This window comes from Carcharodon carcharias, chromosome 2 (assembly GCF_017639515.1).
Source record: "Carcharodon carcharias isolate sCarCar2 chromosome 2, sCarCar2.pri, whole genome shotgun sequence".
NCBI classification, from domain to species: domain Eukaryota; kingdom Metazoa; phylum Chordata; class Chondrichthyes; order Lamniformes; family Lamnidae; genus Carcharodon; species Carcharodon carcharias.
The window spans coordinates 25,566,520-25,582,197 of NC_054468.1; the positions used below are offsets into that span (position 1 = coordinate 25,566,520).

At 44.5% G+C, this 15,678-nt stretch overlaps 1 protein-coding gene across 1 annotated transcript in view; it reads right to left on the bottom strand.

Annotated features, from left to right (window-relative positions):
- The window catches only part of trpc1 (transient receptor potential cation channel, subfamily C, member 1), a 94,556-nt gene that overhangs the window by 20,136 nt on the left and 58,742 nt on the right, over positions 1–15,678 (bottom strand). The window contains exon 9 of the mRNA XM_041210220.1: positions 11,222–11,365. Within this exon, the coding sequence (XP_041066154.1) occupies positions 11,222–11,365 (144 nt within the window). The remainder of the gene's footprint in view (positions 1–11,221; positions 11,366–15,678) is intronic.

Genomic DNA, 15,678 nt, shown 5'->3' on the forward strand with positions numbered 1-15,678 from the left:
ATTTGCTGACCACTTCCAACAGGGTGTTATTTTGTGTGATCAAAGGCAGAGGTGTGACGCTCTGTCCCAAACCTACAGGTTTCTTGATGCTTATAGTCAGGGGGAACAAGCTACAGGCATGGGAGAGGCAGCCTGTGAGTGACTAGCACGGCATCATCAGCGTTGAGCAGTTCTCTGATCAGATGTGCAGTATTTTTGTCTTCAATTTGAATCTGGATGGATTATAGAGCTTGCCATCTGACCTAGTGTGCAGGTATACGCCTTCCATATGTGCAGAGAAGGCGAAGGCATGAAGGAGCAAACAATGTAGGGGCCAGGACACAGCCTGTTACACTCCATTCTTCACCCAGCAACTGTCGAAGTGGTGCCATCAAACTGTACAGTGCAGTGCATATTGTTATGAAAGAAACGGATGAGACCAAGGAGCTTTGGTGATTTTCCCCAAAATCCTATAGAGCCCTGCCCTGCTGATGGTGTCAAACACTTTAGTGAGATCTATGAAAGCAAGGTAAAGAAATATATCCTGTTCCCTACTTCTTCTTCCTTCTGGGCGGTCACTTGGGATCCAGGATGACTTGCTTCCACTCCTGTTCAACGGGTTCTGAGATGGCTGATAAGTCCAAAGTGCGATCTGCAGGTTCTGCCACATCGGACCTGATGGTCTTTTTAAAATTCTTTCACAGGGTGTGGGTGTCGGTGGCTAGACCAGCATTTTTTGCCCATCCCTAATTCCCCTTGAGAAGGTGATCATGAGCTGCCTTGTTGAACTGCTGCAGTCCATGTGGTGTAGGAACACCCACAGTGCTGTTAGGGAGGGAGTTCTAGGAATTTGACCCAGCGACAGTGAAGGAACAGCAATATAGTTCCAAGTCAAGATGGCGAGTGGCTTGGAGGGGAACTTGCAGGTGATGGTGTTCCCTAGCATCTGCTGCCCTTGTCCTTCAAAGTGATAGAGGTGGTGAGTTTGGAAGTTGCTGTCGAAGGAGCCTTGGTGAGCTGCTGTAGTGCATCTTATAGGTGGTACACACTGCTGCCAATGTGCATCGTTGGTGGTGGTGGTGGGAATAAATGTTTAAGGTGGTGGATGGGGCGAATGAATGTGGATGGGGTGCCAATCGAGCAGGCTGCTTGGTACTGGATGGCGATGAGCTTCTTGAGTGTCGTTGAAGCTGGACTTATCCAGGCAAGTGAAGAGTACTCAATCACACCCCTGATTTGTGCCTTGTAGATGGTGGACAGGTTTTGGGAAGTCAGGAGTTACTTTCTGCAGGATTCCTAGACCCTGACCTGCTCTTGTAGCCACAGTATTTATATGGCTAGTCAAGTTCAGTTTCTGGTCAATGTTAACCCCCAGGATGTTGATAGAGGACAATTCAGTGATGGTAATGCCAGTAAATATTCAGGGAAGATGATTAGATTCTCTCTTGTTGTTCTCATTGCCTGGCACTTGTGTGGTGTAAGTTAATTGCCACTTATCAGCCCGAGCCTGAATGTTGTACAGGTCTTGCTGCATATGGACATGGACTGCCTCGGTATCTGAGGAGTTAAAAATGGTGTTCAACAATGTGCAATCATGAATGAACATCCTCATTTTTGACCTCATGATGGAGGGTAGGTCCTTGATGAAACAGCTGAAGATGGTTGGGCCTTGGTCACTATCACAAGGAATTCCTGCAGTAATGCCCTGGGACTGTGATGATTGACCTTGAACCACCACAACCATCTTCCTTTGTGCTAGGTACGACTCCAACCAGCAGAGAGCTTGCCCCCCTGATTCCCATTGAGTCCGGTTTTGCTAGGGCTCCTTGATGCCACACTCAGTCTAATGCTGCCTTGAGATCAAGGGATGTCACTCTCACCTCACCTCTTGAGTTCAACACTTTTGTCCAAGATTGGACCAAGGCTGTAATGAGGTCAGGAGCTGAGTGGCCGTAGCAGAACGCAAACTGAGCACCAGCGGGCAGGTTATTGCTAAGAAAGTGCTTGATGATAGCACTGTTGATGACGCCTTCCATTACTTTACTGATGATTGACAGCAGACAGATGCGGTGGTAATTGACCAAGTTGGATTTTGCCCTGCTTTTGTGGACAGGACATACCTGTGCAATTTTTCACATTGCCAGGTGGAATAGAATATCTTGTTGCTGGACTAGAATATCTTATAGCTGAACTAGAATATCTTAGCTAGGGGTGCGGCTAGTTCAGGAGCACAAGTCAGTACTATTCCTGGAATTTTGTCAGGTCCCATAACTTTGCAGTATCTAGTGGCTTCAGCCATTTCTTGATATCAAGTGGAGTGAATCGAATTGGCTGAAGACTAGAATCTGTGATGCTGAGAATTTCTGAAGGAGGCTGAGATGGATCATCCAGTCAGCACTTCTGGCTGAAGACAGTTGTAAGTGCTTTAGCCTTACCTTTTGCACTTATGTGCTGGGCTCCCCCATCATTGAGGATGGGGGAGCCTACTTCAGTTAGTTATTTAATTGTCTACCGCCATTCACGACTGAACGTGGCAGGACTGTAGAGCTTAGATATGATTCGTTAGTTGTGGATCGCTTAGCTCTGTCCATTGCATGCTGCTTCTGCTGTTTGGCACGCAAATAGTCCTGTGTTATAGTTTCAAGAGGTTGATACCTCATATTTAGGTATGCCTGGTGTTGCTCCTGACATGCCCTCCTGCACTTCTCATTGAACCAGGGCTGAACCCAAGCTTGATAGTAATGGTAGAGTGGGGGATATGCCGGGCCATGAGGTTACAAGATTGTCGTTCAGTATAATTCTGCTGCTGCTGATGGTCCACAGCGCCTCATGGATGCCTAGGTTTGAGTTGCTAGATCTGTTCTAAAGCTATCCCATTTAGTGCCACCCAAACACAATGGAGAGTATCGTCAATGTGAAGATAGAACTTCGACTCCACAAGGACTGTTCAGTGGTCACTCCTACCATTACCAACATGGACAGATGCATCTGCAACAGATAGGTTGGTGAGGATGAGATCAAGTAGGCTTATCCCTCTTGTTGGTTTCTTAACTACCTGCCACAGACCCAGTCTACCAGCTATGTCCTTTAGGAGTCAGCCACCTCAGTTAATATTGGTGCTACGATGCCACTCTTGGTGTCCCCCACTCTGTGTCCTTGTCACCCTCAGTGCTTCCTCCATGGAGAAGTACTGATTCGGGCGGCGGGGGATGCTGGTGGTAGGTGGCAACCAGCAGGAGGTTTCCTTGCCCATGTTCAACCTGATGCCATGAGACTTCATGGGGTTCAGAGTTGATTTTGAGACTGTCAGGGAAATTCTCTCCTGACTGTATACCACTGTGCAGCTACCTCTGGTAGGTCTGTCCTGCTGTTGGGACAGAACTGGGATGGTGATGGTGGTGTCTGGATTTTTTTAAAGATATAATTCTGTGAGTATGACTATGTCAGTCTTTTGCTTGACTAGACTGTGGAACAATTTTGGCACAACCCTGCAGTTATTTTTAAAGAGGACATTTAGGTTTTCCAGGGCTGGGTGTGCCATTGTCATTTCAAGTGCATAGGTCAATGCCGAGTCATCTGTCTGTTTTCATTCCTTAGTTTTCTGTAGTGGCTTGATACAACTGAGTGGTTTGCTAGGCCATTTCAGAGGGCATTTAAGAGTCAACCACATTACTGTGGGTCTGGAGTCACACGTAGGGCAAACCAGGTAAGGATGCCAGATTTCCTTTCCGAAAGGACATTAGTGAACCAGATGGGTTTGGTGCGTGAAGGGTCAGGTAGATGAGTTGTTTGTTGGTTTGTGTCTGAGAACTCAACTTCGCCTCTGCCAGCGCTCGACAATGTCTCTCAATGTGTTTGGTGCCTTCCCAAATGCACCTTCTCCTTGTTGGTCGGTCACAAATGAGGGACTCCCATGAATCAGGAGGAATGTTTGACCTCCTCAGGGGTGCTTTGAGGACATTCTTAAAGCATTTCTGATGTTCATCTGGGAGTCTCCTTCCACGACCGAATTCCAAGTAGAGCAGTTGCTTGGGGAGTCTGGTGTTAGGCGTATGAACGATATGTCTTGCCCAGCAGAGCTGGTTTGGAGTGATTAGTGCCTCGATGCTGGGCATGTTAGTTTGGGAGAGTGCAATGCTGTTGGATCACCTTTCTTGCCAATGGATTAGAAGGATCTTGTGAAGGCACTGCTGGTAGTTGTTCTCCAGTGTGTGAGGGAATCTGTATTCTAAACTCAGAGCTCCAGCACAAGTGCAGAGCACAGCAGGGATACAGGCTGTACATGCTTGGTTTCTGGCATTCCTTCACAGCTACAAGTATCAGGACGTGTGCCTGTGTGGTGGTGTAGCACGGAACAACGACCACAGGACTGGGGTGTGGCGCAAAAATAGAGCCCACATGACAAGAGGAGTCTGGAGCTAAAGAGGCAACAGAAGGTTGCCAGCTCCGTGCAGCTGAAGTACTGTGATTAGTTCCCTGCAACTGGGGCTCAGAGACACCCAGGAGTGATAATTGCTCAGTGCAGTTGGGGAGATTGGGGCTTGGGGAAGCCCAAAAGTGCTGCTGGCAGTAGCGTGGCTCAGGAACTGGGACTATGCCTGTGTTGTGTTTAGACGCTGGGGTGTAGACTGGCCAACACATGGGGACAGTCTCAGTAGTAGGTCAGCTCAGCTGGAAAAGAAACCAAAAATGCCAGACCTGGGAGCAGATTGGGAGAAATTTGGAATAGTGTGCCTTTTAGGTGAGGATGTACCATGGAACCCAGCTGGAGTACAGCTGCTACTGATTGGCAATCAGACTAGCTCTTTGAAGGCAAGGAGCTGAAATTCCTTGTGAGGAAGACAAGAATGTTTGTGACTGTCGCTGATGACTAGGTGGATTGTTGAGAAATTCAGGAGACCTGTCTTGGTTGTGTGTGCCATTTAATGTGCAGTTTGCCTGTTTAATTAATTTGTCTGTTTAGTTTAATTAATGTTTACCTCATGTTAATTTTGGATATTAGGTTATAAGATAGGTAGTGTTGATTGTTTGCTTTGTTAACTCGTGTATAGTAAAATTTCTTCTGTTTGTTTAAAACTGTGGAATCTTGTGGCTTTTTTCTTTTAGTGAGTAACCAGGATTTCTGATTTTGTTTACTTTAAAACAAAAGTTTCTGGTCCTTAAATGGGTTGTAGCAAAATTTGGGGATCCGGTCTGGGATTGTAACAAGTAGGCACCTGTTACCTACACTTCTGTCACAGTTGACGTATGGAGAAGATCATTTCCATCATAGATCTGCCAGCACCGAAACCACATTGTGCATTTGGATAGACTCAGTCTACAAATGGATAAAGTCTTTTAAGCATGACCCTAGTCAAAGCCTTCCCAGTGCCACAAAGGAGTGAGATGCCCCATGTAGTTGTTGCAATCTCTTCTGTTTTTGTATAATGCGACGATTTTGGTATCATGACTGACCTGTGAAACAGTTCCTACTTCCAACAGAGAAAGAGGTCATGAAGGAGTGACAGTTGATGGGACTTTCTGGGCTTCAGCAGTTTGACTGGAATTCCATCCTTGGTGGATGCCTTTCTGTTTGCTAAGCAATCAATAGTCTTTTCAAGCTCAAGAGATACAAGAACATAAGAAATAAGAGCAGGAGTAGACCATGTGGCTCATCTAACCTGCTCCTTGATGCAATACAAATCATGGCTGATCTTGGGCTTGAATTCCAATTTCCCATCTGCTCCCCACATCTCTTAATTCCCTGAGGGACCAAAAATCTGTCTATTCCAGCCTTAAATGTATTCAATGATTGACCATCCACAGCTCTCTGGTGTAGAGAATTCCAAAGATTCACAACCTTTTAAATGAAATAATTCCTCCTCATCTCAGTCTTAAATGATTGGCTCCTTATTCTGAGGCTGTGCCCCTGTGTTTTAGATTTCCCAACCAGCAGAAATAATCTCCCAGCATCTACCTTATCAAGCCCCTTCAGAATTTTCTAAGTTTCAAGGAGATTGTCTCTCATTCTCCAGAGGATATAAGCCCAATTTACTTAGTCTCTCATCATAGGACAACCCTCTCATCCCAGGGACTAATTTAGTGAGCATTCACTGTACCACCTCCAATGCAAGTATGTTCTTTCTTAAATATGGAGACCAAAACTGGGCACAGTATTCTAGATGTGGTCTCACCAAAACCCTGCACAACTATAACAAGACTTCTTTATTCTTGTACTCCATTCCCCTTGCAATAAAGGCTAACATGCCAATTGCCTTCCTAATTGCTTGCTGCACCTGCATGCTAACTTTCTGTGTTTCTTGTACCAGCATACCCAAGTCTCTTTGAACATCAACACTCACAAGTTTCGCACCTTTTAAAAAATATTCTGCTTTTCTATTCTTACAACCAAAGTGAATAACTTCACACTTCCCTACATTATACCCTATCTTGTAACCTATCCGTCTATATCTATTTAAAGCCTCTCTTGGCCTCTCCACAAATTACCTTCCCACATAGCTTGGTATCATCAGAAAACTTTGATACATCACTGTCTATTCATCTAAGTCACTAATATAGATTGTAAATAGCCGAGGCCCCAGCACAGCTTCTTGCAGCACTCCATTCTCATTATCTACCAACTTGAAAAGTTGTTTTATGCCCAGTTTCTGCTTTCTATCTTCTATGAATCTTCTATTCATGCTAATATATTATCCCCAACTGCATGCATACTTATCTTGCCTATTTACCTTTTGTGTGACACCTTATTGAAAACCTTTTGGAAATCCAGATATACTATATCTACTGGTTCCCCTTTATCTACCTTACAATCAACATCCTAGGGGTTACCATTGACTAGAAACTGAACTGGACTATTCATTTAAATATTGTGACTACAGGAGCAGGTCGTAGGCTAGAAATCCTGCAGCAAGTAACTCATCTCTTGATTCCCCAAAGCCTGTCCACCATTTACAAGGCATAAGTCAGGAGTGTGATGGAATACTCTCCACTTGCCCGGATGAGTGCAGCTCCAATAACACTCAAGAAGCTTGACACCATCCAGGACAAAGCAGCCCACTTGATTGGCACCCTATCCACAAACATTCACTCCCTCCACCACCGACACACAGTGGCAGCAATGTGTACCATTTACAAGATGCGCTACAGGAACTCACCAAGCCTCCTAAGACAGCACCTTCCAAACTCACAACCTCTACCATCTAGAAGGACAAGGACACCTGACACATGGGAACACCACCACCTGCAAGATCCCTCCAAGCCATTCACCATCCTGACTTAGAAATATATCACCATTCCTTCGCTGCTGCTGGGTCACATCCTGGAGCTCCCTCCCTAACAACACTGGAGTGTACCCATGCCACACAGACCATAACGGTTCAAGAAGGCAGCTCAGCACGACCTTCTGAAGGGCAATTAGAGATGGGCAATAAATGCTGGTCTTAGCAGCGATGCCCATATCCCATGAATGAATAAAAAAATCCTCAAAAAACTCCATTAAATTTATCAAACAAGATATCCCTTCAGTAAAACCATGTTGAATTGCTCTAATCATACTATGCTGCATTGTTAAGACTTCCTTAATAACAGATTCCACCACTTTCCCAACAACTGATGTTAGGCTAACTGACCTGTAGTTCACTGTTTTCTTTCTCCCTCCCTTCTTGAAAAGCAGCATAACATTGGACAACTTCCAATCTAATGGGACCATTCCTAAATCTAAGGAATTTTCAGAAATCATAGCCAGCACATCCACTACCTCTGTAGCTATCTCTTTTAGAACCCTAGGGCGTAGGCCATCAGGTCCTGAGGATTTGTCAGATTTTAGTCCCTAAATTTTCTCCAATACTATTTCTCTGCTGATATTAATTTCCTCACTCTCTTTAGCCCTAGGTTACCATCAATTTCTGGTATGAAACTTGTGTCTTCTACAAAATATCTGTTCAGTGCACCCGCCATTTCCTCAATCCCCATGGTAATTTCTCCTGTCTCTGCTTCTAAGGGACCAATGATTACTTCAGCTACTCTCTTCCTTTACATATACTTATTCATCTAACTCAACCATGGCAGGAAACACAAAAAGGCAAATGCATGTTATTAGGAGTCAGCATTTTCCCACTTTCCATAGACCAAGTGAAAGAGCCCTACTAAAATTGAACCACTGGACCACAAGTTTTACTTTTCCTTTTTCTTTCTGTGGATAGTGCCTGTCTGCTTCACAATTTCCCACAGTAACGTGATTGCCAACCATGAGCTCACCACGTGAGGAATCCTAGGCACAGATCAGGGTCTGTTCACTTTGCTGCTGTAGCCCTGAGAGAAATCCTTCAGCATTGGTTAGGATTGTGGCGCCTGACACAAAGTTAATGAGTAGCTGCTGTATATGTCAAGTCTCTGATTTCACTCAGGTTGCCGGAGGCAGCACCAAATGGAAACAAAGCTCTGCCCAAAAGTTGAGATGGAAGGTGAAAAGTATCAAAAGGATAAACTGAGATTACTAAAACCAGGAACCTGAGTTACAGTTTGAAACTCAATTATCGACATTTTGTTTTGATGATGCTTTTTGCTTATTATGAAGTCGTGGGGAATGGGGTACTTCTCTACTTTTAGCACTCCTCAGTGAGGCTGGAATATACAGGGTCTGTGGACGGTCACCTAACCTGCATTGGGGTTACAGGTATTCGTGCCACTGGGTTGCATCTCGGGCACCTGCCTGCTCCCACAGGCCAGGAGGTCCCTACTTCCACATGGGTTGGAGGCTCGTATGCCTCTTTTCTTTAGATGTACCAGTCTATGCAAGGTTAATAACAGCCAACATAGGGAATCCATGACTCCCTCTCCATCTCATTTGGCTGGAGGCTCTGCTCTTTCAGGAACTCAGAGGATTTCCCATTCTAAACTGAGACCCAGAATATCTTCTAGCCTTAACATCTCATTGTGCTAGAGTTACAGCTGAGGTCTTTGGACCCCAATATGCTAGTCCCAGCATCAGAATGGCCTGCCATATTATTTTGACGGCATATTTATTTTCTTGCATTAGCTCTGTGAATGGCTTCGTTAAATGAAACAGCTAATTTGTTATTCTTTATATTGTGTGTGCTAGAGTTTACTGTGATTTTTATCTTTACATTGTGTATACCACAGTATGTTTTAAAGTTTATTGGAAATTCTGAACAGCATGATGTTCTTAAGTTATGCCTGCTATAAATGAGTCAAAATGCAGAAAGAATTTGCATTTAAATTGCCCCTTTCACAAGCTCAAGACATCCCAAAGTGATTCACAGTAAACAAAGCACTTTGGAAGCGTAGTCAGTGTTGTAACGTATGGAAGAAATCATAGCCAATTTGCACATTTTTTCCCCCACTCATTCACGGGATGTGGGCTTCGCTGGCTGGGCCAGCATTTACTGCCCATCCCTAGTTACCCTTGAGAAGGTGGTGGTGAGCTGCCTTCTTGAACCGCTGCAATTCATGTGGTGTAGGTACATCCACAGTGCTGTTAGGAAGGGAGTTCCAGGATTTTGACCCAGCAACAGTGAAGGAACTGCAATATATTTCCAAGTCAGGACGGTGGGTGACTTGGAAGGTCCTACAAACAGAAAAGGGATAAAGGACCAGATAATCTGATTTCATGATGTTGGTTGAGAAAAAAGTGTTGGCCTGGGCATGAGGAAAACTTCTCTGTTCCTTTCTGTGCCACAGATCGTTTATGACCACCTGAGAGGCTGGACAAGGTCTCCGTTAAAGTTTTATTCGAAAAAAGCACCTCCAACAGTGTAAGTATTCGCTCTTTTTTTATGGACCTACTCTGGATCACCTGAGAATGTTCCTCAACCTTACCATGGAGGTAAGAAGATTGACATTTTTTTTTTCAAAAGGATCAGTCAAATTCTTTGAAATACATTACTTGTTTTTATAAAATGGGTGGAGTATATTGAATAGAAAGTACTTCCTCTGGACTTTCTTTCCCATCAACAGCTTTTTTTTTTGTATTTTGTTGGTGCTTAGCTTAAGAGTTACAGTCTAGAATGTATTTACTTTTGTGTCTGTCATACTTCCAATCAATTGAATTTAAAAGCAATATTTACCCAAATTCAAAACAAGTGCAGCCACAAGTTAGTTAGCTGCTCCGAAAGGGAATAGAATGTACAATCAGTGCAATATAGGTGAAATTTCAGTAAAGAGGGTAGCCCGATCAAAGCTGAAAACACCGCAAGATTAATATGCCCTTTGCTCCTTCATCACAATATGGTGTTGTCATCTTATTTTAGCAGTCAGTCTCATTTATGAGCCAAAACTTTGTGGAAGGTCACATGTGGTAGTACAGCTACAGAAACTCCTTAGACAGAAAAATGGTAAAGCTCGCTAAAAGACCACAAAATCATCGAAGCTTTAGGTGTGAAATTTAGCCAGTCTCAAAATATTTGCAGTGCAAATATTTTTAGGTTAACAGTGCTTGCTGTATAAACTGTTGATTTCAAACTGACTAAAGGTGACGGCAGAAGTACCTGTGGACAATGTCTGTACTGTTTCCCTCTGAGATTTAGAATTCAGGTCAGGCTGGTGCTCACAAATCAAAATGGCAAACAGAAGCATATGTAGATGAATGGCATTATCTGATAACCTGCACAACAAAGTGGTACAATAAAGCTTGTATCTTCTATTCTACACAGCAACCTTATCGCTGCAACGTAATGGAGACAAAATGCACATGAGATTTCCAGCCATGAGGCAGAGGAGGAAATCAGAGTGCAAGCATATACCAATTTTTCAGACCTCCTGACCAGGAAGTACTGGCAGACGAGTGGGATCAGGTTTCCTGTCCACATTCTTGGCCAACACTGTGTGGTGCAGAGAAGAAAAAGTGACAAAAAAATGTATTTAAAAAAATCCCCTTTAATTATGTAAGGTAAGAAGAGGGGAAGCTAATAAACAATAATCAGAAAGTGAAGAAGCAAGGATGCTATGGTGCAATGTGCTACCACACAGAACAATTCAACGTTGCTTTGCACATGCAGTATCCCAGCTGTGCTACTGGTAGAAACAAAGAAGGGTGATCCAGGCACTGCCCTACTGGGAGAGAAGGCAAATTAAAGAAAAACAAATCACCCAGAGCCATCTCTCATATATCCCAACAACTGGTTTTAGAGTACTATTAACAAAGACCTGGAGCTGGACGCATGCCCACACTTTCAAACACTGTGTATTCTACGGGCACAAAAATTAGATAATGTGAATGCATTACCTGCAATGGTCCCAGGATGGAACTAGTCGTGTACACAAAGAAAAGCCGTAGGTAACTGAGAATGTTGCCGAAAGCAAACAGACCCTCTGCCACTAAAGTGGGGTGGAAAGCATCCCAATCCTTCCTGTCTCCAATTGCATGAAACTAGAGAGACATTGGAAAAGTTCATAGCTTTCATGAGAATAACATGATTTAGAGATCACTCTTATGTTTCTTTAAAAAATTATAACAAATATACCCGAAGTATTCTTCTGTGACATCCTACTTCTCAAAAAATAATTAAGAATAATTGTTGTAAAATTTGGTCGCTCATTAATATTTTTGGTCTGAGAGGTGAAGCTCTCTCTACAGTGCAGAGTTGGAATTCTTTAATAAATAGTCCTCCATAAATCTGAGTTACTAATGCAAAGAAACTACGGACAGTAAAAAAAATGGAAAATTTTAAATTAAAATTGCTACACTCTTTCGGTGAGGAAACTAGAACTGTAGTGCCTCCATTTTACATACTAGATCTGGCATGCATAAACAAGCGAGAGTGGAATCCCCTTAACCACAAAACTAGATATGTGCTCTTTTCATTATTTTTGCCCACCCCTTTTCAATAAATATGTGAGCTCTGGAGCAGAGAACGTGCATGCCCATCAAAACCGGGGTTAGGTGTTTGCTTTGTGGTTCCTGCAGTAATGCCTTCTGATCTCCAATGCATCTAAATTTAGGGCTAGTTTTTTACAACCATCACCTTCATTTGAATCAGGTCTCATCTGGCACAACCTTCAAAATTATGTTTAAACATTCAACATTATTATAAATGGACAGTATTTGATTTCTGCACCACATTTTCAGCGCTACCATGTTGGCATATTGAGATCGGTTCCTCAGTACAGCAACTTTGTGTTGCCTCTTCATTCCAATGAGTTCAATGTCCAACTAATGTTAACCATGTTATTGAGTAGCTGGACACATCAGTAAAGGGCATAGATCATGAAAGGCTAGCACCACTTAAAGCTAGCCTGCATTGCTTAAAGCTAGCCTGAACCTCAAAGAGGAGGGGCATTGTGGCAGCAGCAGATGCTGGCAATCATGCGGAACTGATTCTGACCTGGTAGATGTTGAAAAGTGGCACAACATGAGAGAGTGCAGGCTCCAAGTTTTTTGGGCATCATACTGGAGGTATTGGTGGGGGAGGAAGGGGAATGAGGGAGAGATGCCCTGTATCTGCAGGGTGCAAGGAAGCCCTCCAGACACATGATCAGAAGGCAGTAAGAGCAAAAGGCCGTAGGTGTCAATGTCTTGAGAACCTGGAAGCACTGCATCAAGAGGTTCAATCATCCTCACCTGAGTGGTCAAGGTCAGTGCGCATATCTTCCGATGTCATAGCTTACCAACTGTACGACTAGCCTCAGGCACTGCTCAATTAACCACATCCCCATCATCTGCCTACCAACTAGCACCGATGCCTGATATTCCTATGCTCCACCACATCCATACACACTTAACACACCTACATGTCACAGATTGAGCACAGCGGAATTTAATTCCCCTCTATCCTGGGAGCAGGCTAGGAGGCAGAGGGCAGAGAGGATCTGTAGAATCAAGAGGAAAAGAGGGAGGAAAAGTGCCCGTTGCGTTCCTGATTCCCACTCGATAAAGTCAGGGGTGGGCAAGGTCAAGAAGGGCCTTCCCACCCAGATGCCAATTGAGGCTCTTAAGTAGCCAATTACATAAAAACTTACGGCCTTCCTGAGGGCTTGGGATTGGGCACTCTGTGGTGCATGGAAGGATCCCTGGTGACAAATGATGCACCTGATGAAAGGGTCCCACCTGCCCTCGATGGGGCCTGCCTAACTGACCCTGGGAGTAGTGGCCACTGTTGGGACTATAGCAGTCCCCGGAGCACCAGCCTGACTGGCCCTCGCGAGCCCAATCCACACCTGTGTTCCAGAGTCCCCACCATGATTGCTGCTTTGGGGACTCTTGCAGTCCCAACAGTGGCCACCACTCCCAGTGGCGCTGCTGGAACAGAAGAGCTGCTAGTCCTCTGATTGACTAGGAGGTGGGCTCTTTGCCTTTAAAGGCACAGGAGCCCCGATGGCAAGCGGTGGGATTGTCCCTAGCTTTCTAGCTGGCGGAAGGGGCAACTGCTGCGACCATTAAATTCAGTCAGCTATTTAACCACGACAACCAAATCACCCAAACAGATCTCATGGCACTCAATGAAACACATTACTCTTATGTTGCAGGACACTGCGATTCACACCAGGGTTAACAAGGGAGGGATAGGTCTGTCTATATATCCTAGCCTCCATGGAGGAGAAATTATTGATCATTACTGGGACGGACAATGCTGAGGCTGTGGCCAGCAGCAAGGCTCAAACCAATAAAGATGAAGTTATCCTCATACCTGATCCTTCTTCTCGCATCCTGCCTCCCAATGATTTATTTGCTGCAGATAGTGTTTCTGCACCACATACTTTCCTCACCCACCCTACCCCCACCACCCTACCTCCCCATAACTGTACCATTGTGCCTTTCTCCTTTCTGATACCCAAGAAGTTCAACCTGACCAGACAGTGGAGGAACAGCAGGACGACAGTGTTGATGAAGACACACCTTCACTTGATTTCACACTGGCAGCCACCAGCTACAATTCTGACACTACGCATAACCTAGAGGATGGCTTAGAGGCAATATCTGCAGGGAGTGAGACATTGGACACAAGTAGCCTTCAGTCGGGGCAGGGGGCAAGATCACACAGATGCCAGCTCACTGAAGGGCACGGTCACACAGGAGATATGCTGCAGAGAACTCAGATGAGCATGTCAATGGCGCAGCCTACAGAAGAACACTGATGGGTATGAATAATAAAATGCTTGGGGCATTGGGAACTCTGCCAGAAAACCTGCAGTTGATGCCAAGGAGCATAGTTGCATCTAGGACAAAGTTGGCACAGAGATTTATGCAGAACTTGGGGCCCTTTCCAGGTTGGAAGTGACAGCCAATTTTTTTTTTTTGCTCTTTCATGGGATCTGGGTGTCGCTGACAAGGTCAGCATTTATTGCCCATTCCTAAACTGAGTGGTTTGCTAGGCCATTTCAAAAGGCAGTTAAGAGTCAACTACATCTCTGTACACCTGGAATTACATATGAACCAGAACAGTTAAGGATGGCAGGTGTCCTTCTATACAATGAACCTGATGGATTCTACAACAATCTGGTAGTTTCATGGTCACCATTACCGATATTAGCTTTCTTAAAATTCAGATTTATTTGATAAACTGAATTTGAATTCACCAAAATACCGTGGTGGGATTTGAAATCACTTCCCAGATTATTGGTCCAGACCCCTGGATACTAATCCAATGGCACAATACACTGACAACTGTAATCACTAAAATCTATTCGCAGATTTATGGACCCAACCATGATAATGGCATCTCATAACCACTGTCGCAAATTTTACTGCAGCATAAGCACCTAATGTTTAAATGCTGCCAGAGAAGCTCAGGCTGATACCACAATGGCAATGAGCAAAGAGATGTGCAGGCTGTCACAACAAACCAGCACAGTGTCCTCCAACAGGTTGCCTGGATTGCTGAGACACTGCCCTAGATTCATGGCAGTGGCTGCATAGAGCAAAAAAAACTGCTGTCCTCTCTCTGGAAAACAGCATTGGTCCTCCCAGAATTCTGTCCGTCCACCCGCCCATCAGCCAGCCCTGATGCTGCCATTCATGCTGAGATGGTATAGTCTGTAATCAAGCCTTCTAGACCCAGAGCTGCGTGAGGCATTCCTCCAAGGCCACCTGCAGTCTCCCCCATTGCAAGTCAGCTCAACCTCCCCAAATGTGGACTTGCCATTCTCACCTGTACGACTACGGGAACTGCGTTGCAGAGGTCCAGCACTTGCCCATTGGGAAGAGATGAAAATCTAAAGGAAAACCATCCTTGCATTTTCTGCACACTATCAGTTATGTACAGCATTGGTATAGGTCCGGTAACAAGTCTATGTGCTGACCTTCTAAACAGTGAAAGGGTGTAATGCAAGGAGACAGAAGAGGGAAAAAAGGACAAAGCAAGATTTTTAAAAGTTAGGCTAATAGTAGTTAAAATCATTGACTGGAATTCTTACAAGGTGACTCAAAAATCTATACAGGCCATTCTGAGAAAATTCTGAGAAGTGACTCAGTGTTTTCCGACAAGAGAGGAAAATATTGGAAGGCAAGTCAATCCAGACTGCAGCCACATTCCTTCTTGAGGCTGGTTACACAATAGCTTTGGCAGAACGCCCATGGGACAGATCACCTGTCAACCCTCACTGCAGGAAAAAGGAGAGGGTTCTGTGAAAAATTTTATAATGGATGAACAGTGCATTAACAAAAATGGTAGGCCAGAACTTCGTGGAGTGGCAATCACAGTTGGATTGCTCCTTTTTCCTTACACAGGTCAGGAGCTGCACGTT